The 22,080-nt window shown below is 36.2% G+C and overlaps 1 protein-coding gene across 2 annotated transcripts in view; it reads left to right on the top strand.

Annotated features, from left to right (window-relative positions):
• ctnnd2a (catenin (cadherin-associated protein), delta 2a) overlaps positions 1-22,080 on the top strand; it is a 275,301-nt gene that overhangs the window by 163,007 nt on the left and 90,214 nt on the right. For both annotated transcript variants that reach the window (XM_037973227.1, XM_017429866.3), the window contains one exon: positions 17,256-17,388. In XM_037973227.1, the coding sequence (XP_037829155.1) occupies positions 17,256-17,388 (133 nt within the window). The remainder of the gene's footprint in view (positions 1-17,255; positions 17,389-22,080) is intronic.

Raw genomic sequence — 22,080 nt, 5'->3', positions numbered from 1 at the left:
TACAAGCCAATAAACATCAGATTGTCCAACATGTTGAGACCAAAACAGTGCAAGGTTTTGAGCTAAGCAAGTTTCCCTGCTTTAGACTGAAAGAAGTTTAGCATTTAAACCCTGTTTCTTACCACCCACCACTTTAATGCCCTCGAGTAGGACCCTGAACCCTTCAATTGTACCGTAACAGCTGCTCAGTCACCACCAGTTTGTGTGTCTAGCACAGTTCTTCTAGAATAGCTTTCTTACTTCGTGAATCTGTCCCATTTATATCAAGTGAGGGCAATCTATTGATGTAGTGCAGATGACACCCTTCATCTGGAATCCTCACAACAGTTATTTAGAGTATGGAAAAACACTGCTATTTACCCTATGAAATTGCTGTTTGCGTATGTCTTTATTCGATTATTTATTTCTCCCCAAAGAAACTCTCCACCCCTTGTGACGTGAGAAGTCAATCCCCCTTTTTTTCGTTTTACTGAGTCATGAAAAAATAACATCCCAGGGGTGCTGACTCGATTTAGAAACACTCCTCCAATGAATCCATCACTCTCTCGTCTCTCTTCCTCTCTCCATCACACCTCTGCAAGTGGAGGCTGCTCAACAGTGAAAATGGGTGGGTGAGTTGGTGGAGGGGTGGGGGTGCAGGCGTTCATCCAGCACTGAAAGTGTTTTCTCCCTTTGCTTTTAGTCTAAACACGCCGTTCTCTCCTCCTGTTGTCTTTTGTGTCTATTTGGGTGGTGGGTTTCTTCCTTGGTTTAAATCCCCTCTCCTTTATTTCTCTTTTTGTTTCAATCAATCTTATCTGGGGGGGTTTTTTCTGCATAATGTGAAGTGATTCTAACATGCAATAATAATCGTGTACGCACTTCTGAGTATGCATGTTCTTGCACCTAATCTTATTAGCCAAATCTGTCAGTTTCTCATACAGATGTTTGCTTTACTGCAAGCCATACAGTAATTTTCAAAGAATTAAAAAAAAGAAGATTAAAGGTCTACCATTCCTTGAAGAAATGCATATCACCCACTATCACATATTATCACTATATCGCTTATTATCTATTTAATTGACCAAATATAGCCTTTTTTTCTGTTGGCTAACACTGATTAGCTGTGGTGGTCATCTTGAATTGGATTGGCTCCAAAAGATGAGGTCATCGAGGTCTCATGGTTGGCTCCATGAGATATTTTGCGGAAGTTACAGACAGAAGAACACACACAGGCAAAAAACATTATCGCCACTTCGCCTTTGGAGGCATGCAATATTAAATAGTGAATTGTGAAACAGAACCAGAACAGAGCTTCCTTTGTATTTCTTTAGTGTTGCTGGTTTCACTCCTTGTAGTGAAGGTGTTGTGAGTGTGTTGAATATTTACCAGTGTTTCTGTGGGCATTGACTCATACTGCTATAAGTAAATGAATTCATGCGTGATGGTGTTTGCTTTTCCCCAGTGTGCATTTTGTACCTTTTGTATATTTGCCTGCATCACTTCACTGATTTTGCATTCTTGAAATGCAATTTGTCAAGGCCCGGACCTGATTTTTGCATCATAATGCCTTTATGTGTTGTCAGATAAATCAGTATAATAGAAGAAATAGCATGTTGCTTTTATTTAGCAATAACTTCTTATAAGAAGAGCAGTGGTAGTTAGGTCAGTTGAGATTTTTGCATTTAAAATGCACCAAAGCTGCAGGGTATTTTCAACAGTTGTTTGACAAAATATACATTTTAATACAGAATTTTAAGTGGAAATCTTTAGACTTGTTGTTTTATAGGTGCCAAACAAGCTGACAGAGTTGTGTAACAAGTATTACTCTGGCTTTTCACTCCTAATCCATCATGGGTTTTACTTTCATTTTGCAAGGATGGGTGAGCTGTAGAAATTAAAAGTTTTATTGCCAAATTATACCACTTCAGAGGATGCAGTCGTTTGTGTCACTGGGGAATTGCTTAGTTAGATTTGTGTGGTAGTGGCTCAAGACGTACTTAGCTATAAATGTGTCCTTTTTCATGACAAGATTTGTTTAGTCTAAAACTTTGCATGAAAGGCGGTAGGCAATATGCATTCTTTTGAGAAATGCTAGATATTTAATTCTTTATGTTCTTTTATTATTATTTATTTTCACAAGTGTTAATTGCAGATGAGTATTTAATGTCTACAAAAGGAGAAATCAACCTTATCAGTTTTGTGCATTACTATTTGTCTGTCCAGCCTCAGATGTAGAATGTAAAGTGCTGTTGGGATCAAACATTTGAATCTGATGGCATTTCTATCTATTTGAGAAAGAGTACACTGAAAAAGAGCTCCTTGTTCTGAGGAGAGTGAAATTTACCACATGAAATTACCCTTACTCAGTCTGCACTGCATAGCAGGCCTCCCCGTTGCTGGGAGAGGAGTAGTGTAGTGTAGGACTTCTTCTCCTTTACCTGGCAATAGTCATCTTAGTTAAAATGGCACTGTTAACATGATGGTCCACAGGAAGTGTTCTCATCCATTTAAAGCAAAACTAGACATGTCTGCCTGTCCCCCAAAGCTAGTCTGTGAAAGCCTTACTGAGTGTGGTTTAACAGGGTTTTGTGTTGTCTTGTATGGAAAAGATTAAAAAAAAAATCTTTTTAGTCTCTAGAAAACTACACTTTATGCAGTCAATATATATATATATATATAAATAATACTGACTGCACATACAAATACTTTTACGAAGTTGTAGGGATTTTCCCTGAGGTATTAAATGATAATTATTTTAGTTACCAGTCAATATGACTCACAGAATATGTGTCTGTCTGAAAAATAGGAAACTAAAAATAAAAAAAGACAAAAAAAAAGGTTGAAAATTCTTTTGAATCATGTTGACAGTATTACAGATGTGATTTTCCGTGATAAATGCCGCACTTATCTGATAGTCTAAATATGCTTTTAGTTAGGGTTATAAATGCAGACCTGAAAACTACTTTCACTTCTTTTCTTCCATTTTCGGATGTAATCAGTGATTGTCTGTTGGGCTCTGGTTTAAGACTCACTTTTGTGTGTCAGTGAAGGCAATGTTCAACCCATAGGAAATGGAACAGTTAAGCTGCTGCTCTGCTAATGTGGCTAATGTGGTGTAAATGTCAGTCTCCTCCAGCTTTCTGCTCCCATTTCATCTTTTATCCATCTATTGCTATTATTATTCTGTCGAGGCAAGGGACAACACGGTGTTTATTACTGCGTTAATGTTTGTTTGTATGTCTGCCTGTTTGTCAATGGGAATACACAAAAACAAAAAAACATATAAAATCTGGTGAAAATGTTGATTACATGAACCCAACAAGGAATCTATTAAAGCTTGGTAAAGTTCTGGATAACTTTCTTTTAAAATAGAAAACCGGACCATGGTGCTAGTACTGAACTGAAGTTAATTGAGTTTGCAGTCTGTTTAGAAATTGTATTTGCATACTGGCACTTGTGTGGTGAAGTGAAATGATAAAGAACTGGAAAACTCATTTTCTTTTGAAAATGCAGGCTGAATGATGAGTGCCGAATGACTTTACTGAAACATCTTGAAGTTGAAGCTGAATAATTAAAAGTTAAAACAAGCAGAATAAAAGCTGATATGATCAGAAAAGATACTGGAACGATGTGAAAACAAGTTAAAATTAGCAAAACAAAGACTAAATGTGAATGTTAAAAGTGAAAACCTAAAATGATCGAATAAATGCTAATAACTAAAACAAGCAGCTATAGCTTACAACTAGGATTAGCAGAACAGTTGCAAGAAGCTATAACGAGCAAAAACAGAAAAATTTAAAATCAGCTGAACAGTAGCAAAAAGATAACAGTACCACATAGCTAAAACCAGAAAAACACCTGCTAAAAGCTAAAACTTACTAAACAGGTACAATCTAAAACTGGTAAAACAGTAGCTAACATTTAAATTGACAAAACTGTAACTAAAAACTAAATTAAGCAAAACCAAAGCTAAAATGAACAAAACAATAGTTAAAAGTTATATAAAGCATAAAAAACAGAACAAAAGTGAAACAAGTATGCTTAAAACATCTCAATGTTTTTTCTATAGGTAATTTCTTTGTAAATAGAAACACATATTTTAAAAAGTCTAAATGTTACGAATAACGTAGGTTATAGCACACTGTCACCAAGTGGTATTTAAATGGTTAAAATACCAAAATGTATGGTGATGTAGTTTGCAAAAAAACCAAGAGTAAATGTAAACTGGAAAGTGTGCTAACAAAGCATCCACACAATAAATGTTGCATTTTTGAGCACACTTGCATCTGAGTTTTTACTTACCTGGTTAGTATAAACTCAGATGACATTTTGTTGTTCATTGCCAGATTAGGCTTCTGACCTCAGTGTTAAAAAATTGTCTTTATAATGTAAGTCTGACATCAGGGAAATGCACTTTAAATCACATGGATACACAACCACACTCTCCCCCCATGCACAGTGCTAATACCATGCTTGACCTTATCACTGTGATATTCACTTGACAGGAAAAAAATTCTGGATAATTTGTGCCTGTATGACGCGAATGGACACATACACACACACACTTACACACACTGACAGTGTTCCATTCCAGATGAGGCCTGAGGGCACATTAGCTGGTTAGACACACATCTTCACTGGCTACCGTCTTCATTAGCATCACCGCAATAAAAAAAAAAAAAAAGAAATCACCTTTCATGTTTGTTTTTTTCAAAGGTCAGAGGAGACGTGTTGACATGATTGTACAAGCTTGCAAATTAAGACACAATGGGGTAATAATTTCCAAGAAAGCTTTTGTTCATCTGCCAGCTCAAGCTGGGCCCACACTTTGATTGACTGAGTGTAGATTATGAGGATTTGATTGGTCAGTTTTGTGATAATTGCTCACTGATATGTGATTGGTTTAAAAAAACTATTTTATTCTAAAGGAAGCTTGATTAAGTCACCTTTAGTAGGAGCAAAAATAAAATAAAATCAGCTTTCTCCATCATTTATTCTGCTTGTTATGTAATTTGTAAGAATACATTGTTTATGGGTAAAAAAAAAAAAATTGTGAATCACACATGGTGGGGGAGGAGCAAGGGGTGGAAGTGAAGCTCAGACACAGAGGGAAAGGTTAGGGAGAGACCAAGAAGTTGAATTTTAAACCATTTTTAATTGTTTAATTTTGTTAGCATGAGATTTACTGTTAATGGACAAAAAAATATTGGTAGTATGGATTTGATATGATTTATTTTTTTCATCATAGTGAAAGTGTTATCTTGTTTGACCCACATAATTAGCATTTGTACAGTTAATGTTTGGAACTCAGTTAAATAAGTGGTGTGTGTGATGCAGTAATGATCTGTATCATCTCATCTTGTCTCTGACCAAGCTAATGAATGTTTGACTTCGGAGTAGTGTATGTTTCAACACCCTTTTGTCTGTAAATATCCAGTAATTGCACTGTGCAATAGAAGACTAGTTCTACCAGCCTGAAAATTACTGATCAGCAAATATAGGGTAATAATTGTGTGAATGTGTATGAAAACATCAGAGTGTATGCATGTGTTATATGCAAGGCTTTGCGGTTGCATAGGGGTATTTGCATGTGTGCAGCTCTGAATGTTTAAGTGGATGTGAGTGTGCACCATTGCTTAACTGCATCGTGTTTATAAATTCAGTAGGTCGGGTAAGTCAGTGTGTGTGCACAACCTTCTCAGGTTGTGTGTGTGTACATAAATGAACACCTGTCTGTCAGCTTAATGTCCTATTCGATTAGGTCTCCAATTCTGTGTGTTCAGCTAATTGCAAGGATTTGGGCCGGTGCTTATGTTTTCCTTAGCTTGGCAAATTGCTCCATGGCACTGCACACTAATGTTCCCCTTGGCAGCCTCACAAACACACAACAGTGCACACACAAACTTACCCTGCCTTATAATAAACTACATTTTTTGTTGAAAGATTTGTCCTGAAGACATTTTCAGAAGCGAGTTGAATTACTCAGAAATCACTAACTGCTGCAGAGTTATGACATGTTTTGTCATTATTTTTTGTATATATCAGTATTGTTTTTTTAAATATTTGCTTTCATCTATGCCTTGCTGCTGAAATGTGCTATACAAATAATAAATCTATATCGTACATGCTACAGAGCATATATCAATCTAAATCTTGTAAAATGGAGCTATGGCTTTTTTGTTTCTCTTCTTTATTTATTGAAGAAAGTTTTTTTAACATACAGTATATCAGATGATTAAGCCCATGGGAAGGGTGTCAGGAACCTTTGACCTTGCAAAGTTTTTTTTTTGGCATCTTTTCTTAAAAATGGTGTCTAAAAAGATGAGCGAAACCTCAATGACTCAATGTCCTTCTGCCAGTTACTTTATGTTTTCCTTATGAAGACGTGATGCAGCTTTTTGCTATGCTCTTAATAGTGTCTTGGTACAAAGTGATTAAAAAGGAGGAGGGAATTCTCACTTAATTTAGGCCCCATTCATACTGCTCCATACTGTAGTTCTGGTGTTTAAGTTAAAGCCTAAAATCTGCCAAATTAACCACTTAGCATATCTAGGAAGGAGCCATTAAAGTTCTCCACTTGCAGTGCTATTTTATAGTCTGTTAGTGCTTGAATCTCTTGAAACATGCCCCTTTTCTTTTCTGAAAACACAGGATTTGTCCTAGATTTTTTTCTGTGTACTCAAAACTCAGCCTTTTTGACAGTTTGGAGGAAGTTAGTTTTTGACTTGCTAGAGGATTTTTGCCCCTTGTTCTCAAGGTTGCACACTTGAATCTCAGCTCTCTAACAACTTCTAAATTCATCCATTGCTTCTAAAAGCGGTGAATGCAAGGCCTTTTTGAAAATTCCTAGCTGAGAAAGAGTTGGAGAATGCTTTGGAGAACCTAAAGGAAGTTGCAAGACATGTGACATCCTCCCTGTTTTCTTCTGCCGCCCCTAAAAGTGATTAAAATGGCATTAGTTTTGCATAAAACTTTCAGGGTTTATGTAATTTACATTATTTCATGAATTAACTTCACATGCTCACATTATTCTGTTCGGAGGGCAAAAGGGGGCTGAAACATCTCCCACTGATAGTGGATCGAGAGCAGCAGTGCACCCTGAGCAGCTGCCTCACGTAGAATTAACAGAGAGACAAACTATGAACACTGTCATATTTACAGTCTCTGTTTTTAGAAAATCAAGCTAACATTTGTTAATTTCGCATAGAATGGCTTCTCCATGAATCCAAACTAGGGATCCATTTTTCTTAGAGCTAACCATAAGACCACTGTGCTACCCCTTATGTAAAAGTAACAGATTAACAATAAAATAAAATCAGTATTTATTATAATTACCTAAGTTCTGTCTTTAACCAGCTATTTTCCCAAGATCCGTTTTTCCCACTGTACCGTTCCGTGTTAGTCTCATTCTTCTCACTAAATCCTTTGTTCACTTTTATTCAACCTCATGAGGCTTGTATACCCAGCTGGAAGATGCCACAGAGAACCTGTATTGATTTTTCTCTTCGTCTGTGTGGTAGCTGCATGGAACAATAGTAATATTAAAAAAATACACACAGAAGCAGAGTGAGAAAGTGTTGAACGGGAAGGTGTTTTGTGTGCATAAATGAAAGAAAATAAAGCAGGAGGAGAAAGTTACAGAAAGGTTTTTATGCAGACATGAGCTGCAGAGGAGAGGTGATCCACTTTTCCTCTGTCCAGTTTTTCTCTGTAATCACTGCACTGTTACTTATATAACTGATTAACCTTTGGAGTTAACTTGATTTAAAATGGCTGCCACAGCAAAACTGACAGTAAAAACACTATATTTGCTATAACTCAGTCAGATTTTGACCTAAAATTTGGTGTTGTAGTAGCTGACACTGATCCCCAACACACATTCTGAGCGCTAACAGATTGCCCCGCATCTTTGTTCACAAATTAATGATTAATATTTAGTCAAGCAAAATATCTCATGAACCATTGGTCAGATTTGAATGAAACTCTCAGAAAGTAATTAATGCATATACGTATTATCAGCAACTGATTACCTTTTAGAGTCAATCTACTTCAAGATCGACATTCCAGCTTTAACATTTCACAACATAAGATGATCCTGGTCTAAACTCTAGCATGACAGGCATGCATTCATTTAAGGGATTCAATGCCCTTTTGTTGTAGTTGTAATTGACCCCTTATTCTAAGATTTACAGTTTCTTTGTTTTCCACTGGTTAAGTTAGAGTTTGATCACCTGAGTCATTAACATGTGCTCATCAGTGATGGAGGAGCTGCAGGTAAAGTATGGTGTGAGAACACACTGACAGAAGATTAAGTGTTTTCATTGTAGCTGACTCACAGTTTTTTTTCCCACTGTTTATTTCTGGATGGATTTCATCCTTTTCCATCTTCCCGTCTCTGTCTATCCAATTGTCTACCCAGCCATTACGAGCACTGCCCACCCCCCATTTCATTGATCCCTTTTTATTGCAGCTGTGCTGTGTTTCTTTCAGGCAGCCAAGCCCCTCTCAGAGATTTTTTTTTTCCTTGCAAAAGAGGAGCATTGGCCAAACATGTAATATTGCTAAAGGCCATGGGGCAGAGGCAACACTGAAAATCCAATACTGTTGATATTATGGTCCTTTGTGAAGGTTTTGTCAAATATGTAACTCATCCTGAAGCTACAAAGGTTTGTCATTTCATCTTGTTTGTGTCATATTTCTACTATTTTTTTTCTGAATTTTTATTACTTTTAATTATCTTAACTTATTAAAACATGAATACAAATAAAAGAGAAACTTTTTAATTAAATTACATAGCTGTATTAAATAATTGAACTGGTACTTTGCAACTTTGGACCTTAATATTAGAATCTTACAATTTTTGTGGACTATGACATTACAGATTTAAAACTTTTTTTTTTAATGTTCTATGCAGTCCCTGTGTCTGAACTGTTGTAGTAGACTCAGTGGGATTTTAGTTTGTTCATTAAGTAGTTAAACAGTAGACTGGTTAACATATAAGGCCGATCTCTACAGATAACAGAAATAACATACAAACAAAACATTATCCAGGTATTTTAAACGCTATGTTAAATATTGTCGGCTTGATAGGATTAGGATAACAGCAATTTAAAAAGACACATTTTCAAATCACCAACAAGATATTCCACCAATAATAATTAAATAGTTGGATCTCGCCATGACCCAGCTGCTTGGCCAACAGAATATTGAAACATGAGCAAATAGGATTTTTATTTTGAAACATCCAGTCAAAGTTAGAATTGAGGCAAGTAACTACAACACACACAAACACACACTCGGACCAATGGCAGCAAGAGTTGTGAAGCTTTAACAGCGTACCATGTATCCACAGTTTAAGTAACAACAATAAAACCAATTAAAACAAAACATTCAGTGTTTCATTCACTGGGGTGTAAATCAATGAGGATTCTCAGTTTAAAAAAATGATCAAAAATTAACTTGAAAAAACTTGTAAATAGGGTAAATATTAATTAAAATCTAATTATTTCAATTCCTTTTTTGTTGCTTTTTAATTACATTTATATCAGAAATTGATATTGGTAAAATTATGTGAAATATCCTTTTGCAATTGAATTTCTAAAATCCAGTTCAGTTAAAGTTAAAATTACTTACAGAACTTGTTTACTTACACTTGGGGATATTTCTGAGCAAAACTAACTTCACATTTCATATTGAACAATATAGTGTGCAGTTTGCTAAAATTTACAAAGGTAGTTTCTCCTTTTCTAAAGAAAGGATATTCAGATATGGATATTCATATGAACCACATGCTTATCACGTATGTACATCTTTAATTATTGCACATCTCGTTGAGTTGAATTCTACTTCCTGTGCATCCCAAGGAAAAGGTTGGCAACTCTTAAGCAGTCAACCATAGGGGACATGGAGAGTGCTTTGGTATCTTCCCTGGATAGCATTTTAATTAAGTTGCACTTTTAATTAAATAGACCTTTCAGTACACTGAGAGTTTCTATTAGTGCATCTTCATGTGCATCCTGTTCTTACTGCTGTTTATCTGTTAAGTTGCTATATTGTCTTATTGACTTTAGCTCCATAAATGCACTCCACCTGAGGGTGCACTGAGGAGCATTTGCAAATGCAATCAAACACTCTCACTGCAAAGTTCCCTACTGGTGGTAACACATTTTACCCAGATTTCTTTCTTAAACAGACTATATGCTTAAGAACAGTTCCAATATTTTTAAATGGATTTCTGGAGTTATTAGTAGCCAGTATCTTACCTGCAGTAGACGGCTGTCAGAACAGTTTGAAGAATCAAAGATAATTTTTATGACTGTATCAAGCTATAGACTAGTCAGACTGATGCCTACTCTGAGGTGAATGTTAGCCATCTAAAACAACTTAAACTTCCAAAATGCCACAGTGCCTTAGGTAAATACTCTATTGTAAACTTTGACACTGCATCACTTTTGCTCTGAAAGCTATTTACATTACCCACTGAAGTTTTTAACACCGGAAAACTGATCTGCTCCAACACATTTCATTTGGAACACATGATGCAAAATAAAGCACTTTAAACATTTTATGTTCTCAAACTATCTGATCCAAAAAGAAAACATCACAATGTACTATTTAATTGTACTTTTATTAAAAGAAAATTAAGTTTAAATTGTTTTAGATGGTTAAAATTTGCTCTGAATAGGTTCTAATCTGGCTAGCTGTTAATTTGACTTCATGTGAATCCTTTTCCCCGCTAATTTTTAAAAGTATAATCATTCTGACTAATGTCCAAGACAAGTACAACTAAAGGTAAGATACCTAAATAAATGTTTCCTCAAAAATACATATCAAAAGAAAAAAAAAATCCTGAACTATCCCTTTAGCAAGTGTAGTGTTGTTTCCATTGCAGAGATTATTGACAGCCAAATCAATGATTACTTTATGTGACTTTTAGTGAAATCTCATTTGTGGGTCATGAGATATTTTTTCCTTTTTTATATTCTGCTCATAACTCTTTCTGTCTTTTCTCTGCTGCATTGATGAAGATTGATGCTCAGGTTCTAATTAGCATCTGCTTTGGCGTGCACACTGCCATTCTGTCCATCCCTGACCCTCCAATCCGTTAACAGACATGACAGGCCTTGTCCAATCAGATTAAGGCCAGTGGGACAAGCTTCCTGTGTGGAGCTGTCACTCAGATTCACTGTGGGCAAAGCTGGACGATTTAAATAGGGTTAGGAGACCAAAATCAACAGTTTTGAAATGTTTAATTTACTATCATGCACCATGTTTGGTGGTAAAAACAGATGATGAAATTGGAAAGAAGTCTACATGGTGTTACTAAACTAGAACTATTGAATGTAGGTATTTTTATAGTATCTTGTTCATCTCAATTGAGCCATCTACACCCTCAGACCTGGTTTAATTTGGGATAACTGGTGTTATGCATTTAGTATTGCATTTCAGCATTTTAATCAACATAAATAGCACAACATGTGGACCTTGTTTACAACACATAATTTTCCATGTCTCTCTTGTTGCATTCAATATTTTTTTGTGTCTGGGAGGAAATGGATTTGCGCACAGCATCAATTTACAAATCTACGTACAACCACAATTATTGTGTCTCTGAGTTTGAGGAAAATACTTTATGCTTATATCTGGTACTTCAACACAAACATAGTTATAACTCAGTCAGTTTTACAGATATTGAGTAAAGTTTGGTGTGAGAGTAAAGTTAAAAACTTTGATGGTTTTAATGTTATGATTAGCAGCCAGTCAAGCAACTTACTGTATAAATAAAAGAGTCTGTAGTGTATTTTTACAAAACTATACTTTTTTTTGCCTGAAGTTCTTCTAAAAATCCAAACACTAACACAGGTTTATGCTCAGAGAGCTGCAGAATGTCCAGAACACTACGTTTTGAAGGACTCAAAACAAACCCACACTACAGTTCTCCAATACTTTTCCTGTTTGACGAGGTAGCTTCACACAGAGCTGAGACAAAGCAAATGATTTTTACTTGTCAGTGGTTTTATTATTTTGGCTGATGGGCATATGTCCCTGTGTGTGGGCAGTGGTTATGATCGAGTTTTTGTCTCATGAACAATGGGTTTGAAAAGAGGTAACATTACAAAAAAACTGTGACAAGAAAAAGGAAATGCTTCAGTAGCACTAATACTTTAATGGTTTAGGTTTCTAGCCATCACATTTAAGGAAATTTATCCTAGTTTAAATAATTAAAATATTCATCACCTGCCTCTAAAGACAAAGGGCATTAATGGTTTTGTCTGTAGGGTTAGTAAAATATCTCATGAAGCAACATTAACAAACACAAACATGGCTACAACTCAGATAATTTAACATATATTTAGCTAGAATTTGTTGTGGTAGTAGCTGAAAAAAATCTTTAACACATACTCCAAGTGCTAACACATTGATCAGGCATAACGTAGTTTACTATTTGACTGAAATAGCCAAAACTCTATCCCTTCTCAGCGTAAGATGATTTTAGTTTCTAACACGAAAGCCAGCAGGCAATATACAGACATATACAGGAATGCTAGCCGTTCAATTTAGTGATATATCTTCCTTTTTTTGAGACAAAAAGCAATATATATTAAGGCTTTGTTATATGAGATCAGTCACACTTAAAGTTAGATGAAGCTTCCAGGAAGTTTAAATAAGTCAGTGTAATATTCTCTGTAGTCCTGTCTTCTGAACAATGTGTGTGTGTGTGTGGTAGTGTTGGGGGACATGTCAGCATCAAAGCCCAATAACCACACAACAATCTTTCTTTGTTATATTACTCTGTCTCTGCCTCCACCCGCTCTACCCTGCTATCCCCCTGCCACCTGCCTTTTTTCTCCTCACTCTGTAAGACTGCTCTCCTGCCACACCTAATGTTTCCACTGAAAATATTTTGCTGCATCACACCTCCGCACGCCTCAAGAAATTGCCAACCAACTCATCTAATTAGGAACACACAGTTCAGTGCTGCAGCAGTGGCACACTTTATTTTTGTGCCCACTGGTGTGCCGTATCAAGAACACAAAGCTTGAGTATAAAAAAAATAGGAAAAAATAAATCCGAAATTGAGAAGGTTGCATAAAGAATAGAGCACAGCAGCACGTCATGATTCAGATTCATAGATTTCTTAGAGACCTTTAGGGAAGTGGGAATCCAAAAGTTGTTTTCTTTTTGGGTTTTTTCTTTGATCAGTTTTCCCCTTTGCAGGCTTTTTGCATCCTGCTGTTTTACATCAGTGGCATGGCACCTGGTGGTGCACCTACCAGGGTTTTAGCTCTCATTAGCACCTGTGCTGACATGACTGGCATATCGTCAGTGGGTTGTTTCCATTTCTACCTCATTTTATTATAAACTGAACAGTTAAGACGTTGTGCAAAATGAATAAAATAGATAAAAACAGAATTTAATAATTTTCACATCTCATAAACCTATACTTTATTGACAATGAAACATAGTAAACATATCAAAGGTTGAATCTAAGCAACTAAAGGCTTTGAAAATGGAAGTAATTTTGAATTTTATAGCGACTTACCGGATGTATAAGCTGCCCATGCAAGAGGTACTAATGCACCTCCATACCATCAGAGAGGCAGGCTTTTGAACTCTGTACTGATAACAGGCTGGATGGTCCCGCTCCTCTTTAGTATGGAGGACAGGGTGACTGTGTTCAAATTTTTATTTTTCTGACCTCAGAACAGTTCTCCTCTTTGCCTCAGTCCATTTTAAATGTGCTTTGGTCCAGAGAAGACAGCAGCATTTCTGAAGGGTGTTCACATCTGGCTTTTTCTTTGCCTGATAGAGCTTTAACCAGCATTTGTGTTTACTGTGGTGACCTGTGTTTAAAGATAATGATTTGTGGAAGTGTGTCTGAGTCCTTGCTGTTTTCTCGAGATTCTCCTTCTTCATTTTTTCATCTGTCCATTTTCTTTTCCCACTTTCTCCTTTCTGGGTCGAGTGCCCATCTCCACCAGTCACTTTGGAAGAGGCACAGTAGACCCTGGACAGGTCACAAGTCCATTACAGGGCCACATAGAGACAAACAAGACAAACAACTATTTGCACTCTCATTCACACCTAGGGACCATTTTGAATTATTACACAGAAAGGCCGGGAGGTGAATCTGCAACCTTCTTGCTGTGAGGCGACAGCTCTGACCATTGTGTCACAATGCTCCACTTAGAATAAAATTGAGATTTCTGAGATTTGCAAATCATTGCATTCTGTTTTGATTTAAATTTTACTCAACAACCCTTTTTTTCAGACTTTGGGTTATATTCCAGTCTTCTGTCGACTTCCTGCTGCCAGTTGAACTCCCTGAATGCTCTTTCTTATATAAACTTGTCTTCCTTCTCCTCTCTCTGTTTCACTGTCTCCATTTTTCTCTGCTCCTCTCGCTCTGTCTCCATTGCTACCAGGGGTTTTTAATTAATGGCGAGCCACGATGCTTATCTTATCAGCAGATCACTCTGCTTTCTATTAACCACACTGACAGAGTTGGAAGGCTGCAGGGGATGGATGACACACGCATGCATGCATGCATACACACTTAAACAGGAATGCACGTCACCACATCTTTCAGCGCTTGTATATGTTTAAGTAAAGACACAAATGAGTATAAATACACACACGGTGACAAATACCAACAGGCAGATAGGCAAGTGTGTTCACAAACACACATAATGATCCCATATTTAACTTGCCACACAGTCACACACACACAAGCAACAAACTACCCCAGTGGTATCTGGTTCTGTGATTTAAGGAGCCCTGTTTGAGGGTCTCTCCTCCTAAATCCCTTAAATGCCTTGGGAATCCCCCCTCTTCCTTCTTCTATCTATCTTTCGTCTGCCCAACCCCCTGTCCTGCTTTCTCGCTGAATGAGCACTTATCATTCGGCAGATAAAGAGCTGTCCACACCAGAGCTGGCTTTATCTTTGAGAGCCATGTTTACTCCCCGTGAATGTGCCACTTTTCACCAATGTTTTACAGACACCACTCACTTGATCCAGCAGAAATACAAGCGATGCATTGAGGCTTTTTTGCCCGCCCTCGAAAGCGGAGTAATAATGTTGTTGCCCATGTTTGTGTGCACGTGGACATGTGTTTTAGCCTGTACCATTAGCAAAATATCAAATCAAACCATGGAAAGTCATTCAAATTTGGAGTCAACCCTAATCTAAATGGCAACAACAGCTAATAATTGTCAACCCAGAAATGGTACTAACTCAGTCAGTTTTACAGATATTGGCTTAAATTTTGTGGTACATCATCGTCCCAGGATATATGCTGGGGACTAACCCATCTCTTGAGATCGTGCATAAGGTCATTTACAAAGTTTGACCAAAACATCAGTATCTTCTCAACTTAAGATAATCTAAGTTTAAAACTCTGACATGAAAGACAGGTGATGTGCATTCCTTCAATGAATGCTACTCCTTTAATTTCCTTCTGCAAAGAATTTGGATGCACACCCATCCTCCCATCATTTTTTAACTCCATCAGCTGGGTCAATTCCCCTAATATTATCCACATTTTCATGTTTGGGCTGGCTGGACTTGGGGGTACAATTAATCATGCTAGCTTGATGGGAATTACAGTGAGCCAAAGAAATGTAACCATGAAGGCAGAAACAACAAAATCAATCCTCAAACACTGCAATCGATGGGAGCCGCTAAATTTCCAACAAGTTTTTTGTCACATCACTTTAAAAGTTGACAGTTTTCTGAAAGTGCTGAAAACAGGAGAGACAGGAGCAGAGGAAAATTGTGCAGAGTGCTTATTGGAGAAAATATTACAGCAGTTTGCAGCAACACACTCGTGTGTGTGTGCACACTCATAATTTCCTCATTTGGAGGCCTGTAGCAAAACAATTATTAGCACCAGATAACACAATAAAGGAAATCATTTCCTGAGTATTACCAAGGGATGAAACATTTATTTCACTTTGTCCAGTGTGTTCATAAATGTGTAAACTTTTAATGGTTCAAAGTACAGAACAAAACTCTACAGACAGCATGCAGGCAAAGGTGATGCTCTGCAATGTTTTCAGCTTTATATCTCTTTTTTAAAAGTCACACAAACCTGTCAGCCAAAAGGAGCTAACATGTTATTGATGTAAACTGGCATTGTTCTTTGCCACAACACAACAGATCTATCACCTACACGTAGCACTACCTAAAGTAATGCATCTTGCCTGTTCCATGCTAGATTTTTAAACAAGGAATTGTCTTGAGTTATGGCACTTTTTGTCAAACTTTGTAAAAACAAAAGTTATCTCATTAATGATTGGTTTATTACCACTATGTGTTGAGGATAACTTCTAGCTACAAGCGCACCAAATTTTAGCACAATGATGGTTAAAGACTCTTCAGATTCTTCAGTTGTAGATCTATATCTAATGATTACTTTTTCCAAGTTTTATTAAAATTTGTTGAGTATTCCATGACGTATTTTGCTAACACTTAGACACATAAACAGATAAGAGCAATAACATTATTGTCTAAGCTGGCAATAATTAAGCTGTTCCTCTTTAGCCTGTTCCTCTGTGACTGTCGGAGGTAGCTCTCCGATCATGTGTCCAGTCTGTTGTTGGTGGACATGAAGAGAGATTCTCCCCAGCCTTGTTCTGGGTTTGCCCTGTTGTCACCTCCTGGTTATACATGTTCTGACCACCTCATATAGGAGGTGTCCAGGAGGGCATTTGAGACAGACAAATGTCAGGAATCTCCTTATCTTGTTTCTTTTGAGTTACAGCCTCAGTGGCTTTTCTCTTCAGTCCATCTCAAGTGACCGAACTCCTCACCCAAGCTCTTTGAGTAAGCTGAGGTGCCCTTTAATGAGACACCATTTTTGATTCTGTTATCATTGTTTCCCCTCTCTTTTGAAGTATTCCAAGAAGCCAAATAATTAACCTATTGGGGTCATCTTTTACTCACATCTTGATTAACTGTGATGGAGGACAATGGCAATATTCAGCAACTTATTTGCATATTTTATGGCCCACTGTGCTGCTTAGTTTGTGGAGCTTTCTCTCTCAAGAAGAAAGTTTTCTTTGTGTGGCTATTAGTGGATTTTGTTACATAAACCCTTTTCTTTGATTTATAACTTTTCTTCCTTTGTGTACACACTGCAACTGTTGAAGTGAATGATAAAACCTATTTTGTTTTTGGGATGTTGGGAATAAAGTCGGATTTTATTGGACTTGTTTCAGGTAATCTCTTGTGTTTGAGCTAACCTGAATGCCTGTGTCTGTTTCTTTACAGAGAGTTTGGGTGGAGAGATCCGGAGCTGCCAGAGGTGATCCAGATGTTACAGCACCAGTTCCCATCGGTGCAGTCTAATGCTGCAGCCTACCTGCAGCACCTCTGCTTTGGAGACAACAAAATCAAAGCTGAGGTATGCTGCTGTAATTGTGTGTGTGTTATGTTTTACTTGATTGAAATGATTGAAACCTGTGTTGCTGAGACAGAAATGATTGTAACATGAGTGGTAAAATCCATTGCATTCTGTAACAGCTGTCTACCACAATATATCAGGAGAAAAATGTAACCCTCCCATGGGCTTCGGGTCAAATTGACCCAAAGTTACAGAGGATTCTCTATCTCTTTTTGTCTCTCTTTTAAGGGCTTCAGGAGGTTTAAGAATGAAGTCTACAGTACTGTTCTGCAGAATAAAGCTCTGTAATCCCAATGCTGAAGCCATACTTTGTAATAGGATTCTAATGGTATTTAAAAAAAAAAGCTCAATTATTTTGAATTGGTAAGTTTGTCTTAAAAAAACATTTTTGCTGGTAAGCTCATTTAAAAACACTAAAATAAACCCTTTAATGAAAGTAATGATACTATAAAAAGTGCTGTGGAACATCCAGATGGGCCCACATTCAAACACACTTTCACCTTTCCTCCTTGCTTTACTGCAGAATCATTTTGCTGTTACATGTGGGGGACAGCATTGATTATTTGTTCTTTGTTTGTTTGTCACACAGTAGATTAAATTACTAGTAGTAAAGTAAATAGCTGACACCACTGTTAATAAGTTGTTTACCACCCAAGTTGTCATGCAAAAGACTGGATCCGAATGCAGGCAGTAATGAGGTTCAGTTAAGTTAAGAGGAAAATTAAAAACTTTAGTGACAAATTCAAACCAAACAAACAGGTAAGCAGAAAATGAACATTATGAAAGCATATATATATATATATATATATATATATATATATATATATATATATATATATATAAATAACTGAACAAAACTTGCAATACTAATACTTGTAAAGGGGATTAATGAATCATTAATCATTTCCAATTTAGTCCACAGAAACATTCAGAATATTGGTGACAGCACAGTTTTTCTGAATTTCCACTTCTGGGCAAAGCTAAAGGTTTCCGAGACTGTGGTTGGTTCACTTTCACTTCACCAGTGTGAGTAGTTACAGGAGTGAGTGGAGCTTGGGAGTAAAAGGAGATTTGTAAACTGAATACAAAGAAACTTAAGAACACACTTGAAATAGATAAACTAGTATATACACATTAATAGCATGCCACAAACATAAAAGACTACACAACAACATAGTGGGTGTGCATATCTAGACATAACACACTCCAACAAACTCAGTCTGCAAAATAAAAAGAAGCAAACACTTTGCTATCAATTATTTGTACACTGAAAGGCATTTAAACTCGACACCTGACGACATATCTTTCATTCACAGTCTGTTTACTATACCCACCCACACAAATTACACACGTATACAAATACAATCCTAAAATCCTGCTACCATGAAATACATCACATTTTATTCCACTCCTACGCCCTGATCCACATAGCTCAGATACAAGCACAAGTGTTTTTAAATGGGTGTAATTACAGAGAAAATAATAAATGTGCTTTAAAAGTAGATTCTTCTGTCCTCACAAGTATGTTTTACAAAGACAAAGTTACTGCTGACCTCTTTTCACAGGGGCCAAAACAAAAGAACACACACGTGCAACTGCAACTGTCCACACATACACACACACACCCCAAATAAATACCCCACTCAACACCAGAGTTACACAGAGCTGTACTCATTCAGCCACATTCTACAAATAGCTTTTAATGAAAAACAAACTGAGCTGGCGATCACCAGGCCTGATATGGGTTATTAATCTGGTTAAAGATCCATCCCTATATTGATGCAATATATCTGTAAATCTCTGCTGGGATGAGAGTAGGAATTTGTTTTGGTTAACAGGAGCATAATTTATCATGGACAAATGTTGACAGTAAAACTAAACATTGAACTCATAAGTGATGCTCTTCTTGCATAAAATGGAAAAAAAGAACTTAAATTATAAATGTTTTAATTCTGACCATCTTCAGATTGTGCCAGATGTGAAAATTCTACAAAAGAAAATATATATTAAAGGCTTTATCCATTCACAAAAACTTGAAAATATTAATTTTAATGAACATTATTTTTTTTCTTTGCAGCCATCAGGCAAAAAAATACTTTTGTGTCTCTATTTATTACCATCCAACTCAAACCAATAGGAAGAGTCCACACACTCATCCAAAAAGAACCAAAATAAAAATAGGAGAATTGTAAACATCAATGGTGTAGTACAGTATTTATGTTTGTAAAATGTATGTGCAAGAAAAAGAAAAAAAAAAACTTTGCCAAAGGGGCAAAAACGACCTAGCAACCTGCCTCACCTTTGCTGCAATCAGCAGCTCAGAGAGAGAGGGAGAGCTTCCTGCAGAAGCTGTTTTTAATAACTTCTACCATGCCCAGCTCTTAGGTGAAACAAGATCTTTAATGATTTTCAAAGTTCCTTCCAGGACAAAACAGGGCTAAAGAAAAACAAGATGGTGGGCCATGATACTCACTAAGGACATGGGTGGTTTATACACGTTTGGCTGTTACTCACACGTCCTGTTGTAGTCATATGTTTTTCTAAGTGACCCTTTTTTTAGCTGTAATTTGAAGAAATCGAATTTCACACTTTTCGGCTATAATTAAGTTCTTTCTTACTTGTATCCATTTTAAACAGTGGCTGTGGTCCTTCCTGTTGGCACCAATAAAACATGAACAGAACTTTTACCAGGTTACACAATTAGAAAAATTACTGTTTGTATAACTACATTACTCAGGTTGACTTCAGGTTGTCAGGGATTTAGTCAGCAAGCTACTTAACTTCATGCGCCTGGTATTTCTCAACACTCATGCAGAACACTGTGCAGAAATAATCACAATAGAGAAGAGGCCAATGGCTCTTTTGTGAGTAGCTATTTTATATTTGCTACTATTTAGTGTCTCTTATTCTAAAATAAGATATACCATTTCAAAATTTGGCAGCTCCTTTTGCATAACAGTGATTTTAAAGTCAATCCAGATGATGATGATTAAAATATTAGACAGGTAATTTACTAAACAGCTTCACCTACAGCTGTTCAAGCCACATTTTGAATTGAACCTCTCAACCCCCATTTGTTTTTATATCAGTTATAATAGTTATTCTTCTCTATATATTTCTTTTGTCAAGAAAACCATAATCCATAACCATCTATAATATCTTTAAGATATTTGTATACATACTGTATATCTTAAAGATATTATAGACTACTATGGATATGAGTCTTTATTGTTGATGTTTAGATTCTTAGGCCTCCAGGACACAGTAATCTTAGTAAGTTGAACTGAAGGCATCTAGACTTCTATTTTGATTCTTGAAGACATTTTGCTTCTCATTTACAGAGCTTGATCTTAAGTCCTGAACTGAAAACTGGACTCATTTCAGCTTTTGATAAGTTTAGATTGTTAGAATAAATCCAGCACCTTCACTTTTATCAGAGAGTTACAGCAATGTAAAGTTAACGTTACAAAATCAATGTTGTTTTTAGAATTTTCAGGTCTAAAAAGTGTGAAACCTCAACATAGATGAGAAAAACAAATAATAAAAAACCCTAGTATTAAAGTTTCTCCATTTATCTTTTCATACATATATAATTTTCTACATTGACTATACTTTTTATATATTGATTGATTCTCCTAATGACATAACATGACAAGCATGCAGAGATGTTTGTGTCCACTTCAATTTAAATATCAGTTGTTTTCTCTGAAAAATATTTTATTTTATTTCATTTAAACTTATTTTATTTATTTTTTTATTCTATCCATAAGAGGCTGAAGCTTCTAGTATATTTTTTTAAAGCTGTGAGTTTTATAAGAGCCAGTCCTGTGACTTTGCTGTGTTCTTTCTTTAGAACAATATGACGTGGGTTAATACTTTGTTTGGCCCAGTTTAGAATACTCAAGAGAATGATGTTAGCCAAGGGCCAAAAACCCAATTAGCCAATGGTTCAGAGGCTCTAAGACGCAGTTAGCTCCAAGGGAAAGGTGTTAGGCCAAAACAAAAACTGATGCATATGTGTATTTTCCAGACTTTGAGTGTAATACTGATAAGAATTATTAGCACTCCTTTTCTGTAATATATTTGAGTATCTTCACAAATAAATTAAATTCTACCAAATGTTAACATTTAAATGCTTTAAATGAAAATCCAAGTTATTGAAACATTATGTAATATCACAATGTATATTAAACTAACTCTCAAATATGTATATAAATAAATTGGCTCACTTGATTGCTATATTTATTCTTCGGCATCACTCAGTAACAACTGATTGCCAAATCTTTGGCTGCAGAGTTAGTCGCTAAACATTTATTTTAAGTTCTTGCACTTTTCTGCTGGTAGTTTTGCCACTTTCCATGGCTGATGTCTCAATCTCTTTTCACTTTATAGGAGTATTCTGCAGTGGTGAATTTCAGCTCTACAAACTTTGTTTATTGGAAATGATATTACTTTAAAAAAATCTACATGTATAAAAAATATAAGACAAATACTCCAAATATTAAACATATTATTCTTTAATACATCAGCAAAAAAAAAAAAAAAACACTTTTTCTGCAACTGGTATTGATTGGGTTCTGTAAAATACTTCAATTATGACACCTTTTTTTGTTTTGACCATATTATTAGTCAGAACTTTATGACTTCTCTGAAATTGGATGGCTAGCTGGATGGATGGCTCAATGAATGGAT

This window comes from Kryptolebias marmoratus, linkage group LG21 (assembly GCF_001649575.2).
Source record: "Kryptolebias marmoratus isolate JLee-2015 linkage group LG21, ASM164957v2, whole genome shotgun sequence".
In the NCBI taxonomy this organism is placed as follows: domain Eukaryota; kingdom Metazoa; phylum Chordata; class Actinopteri; order Cyprinodontiformes; family Rivulidae; genus Kryptolebias; species Kryptolebias marmoratus.
The sequence above is the reverse complement of the archived record's forward strand: the minus strand, read 5'-3'. Positions and strand labels throughout refer to the sequence as shown.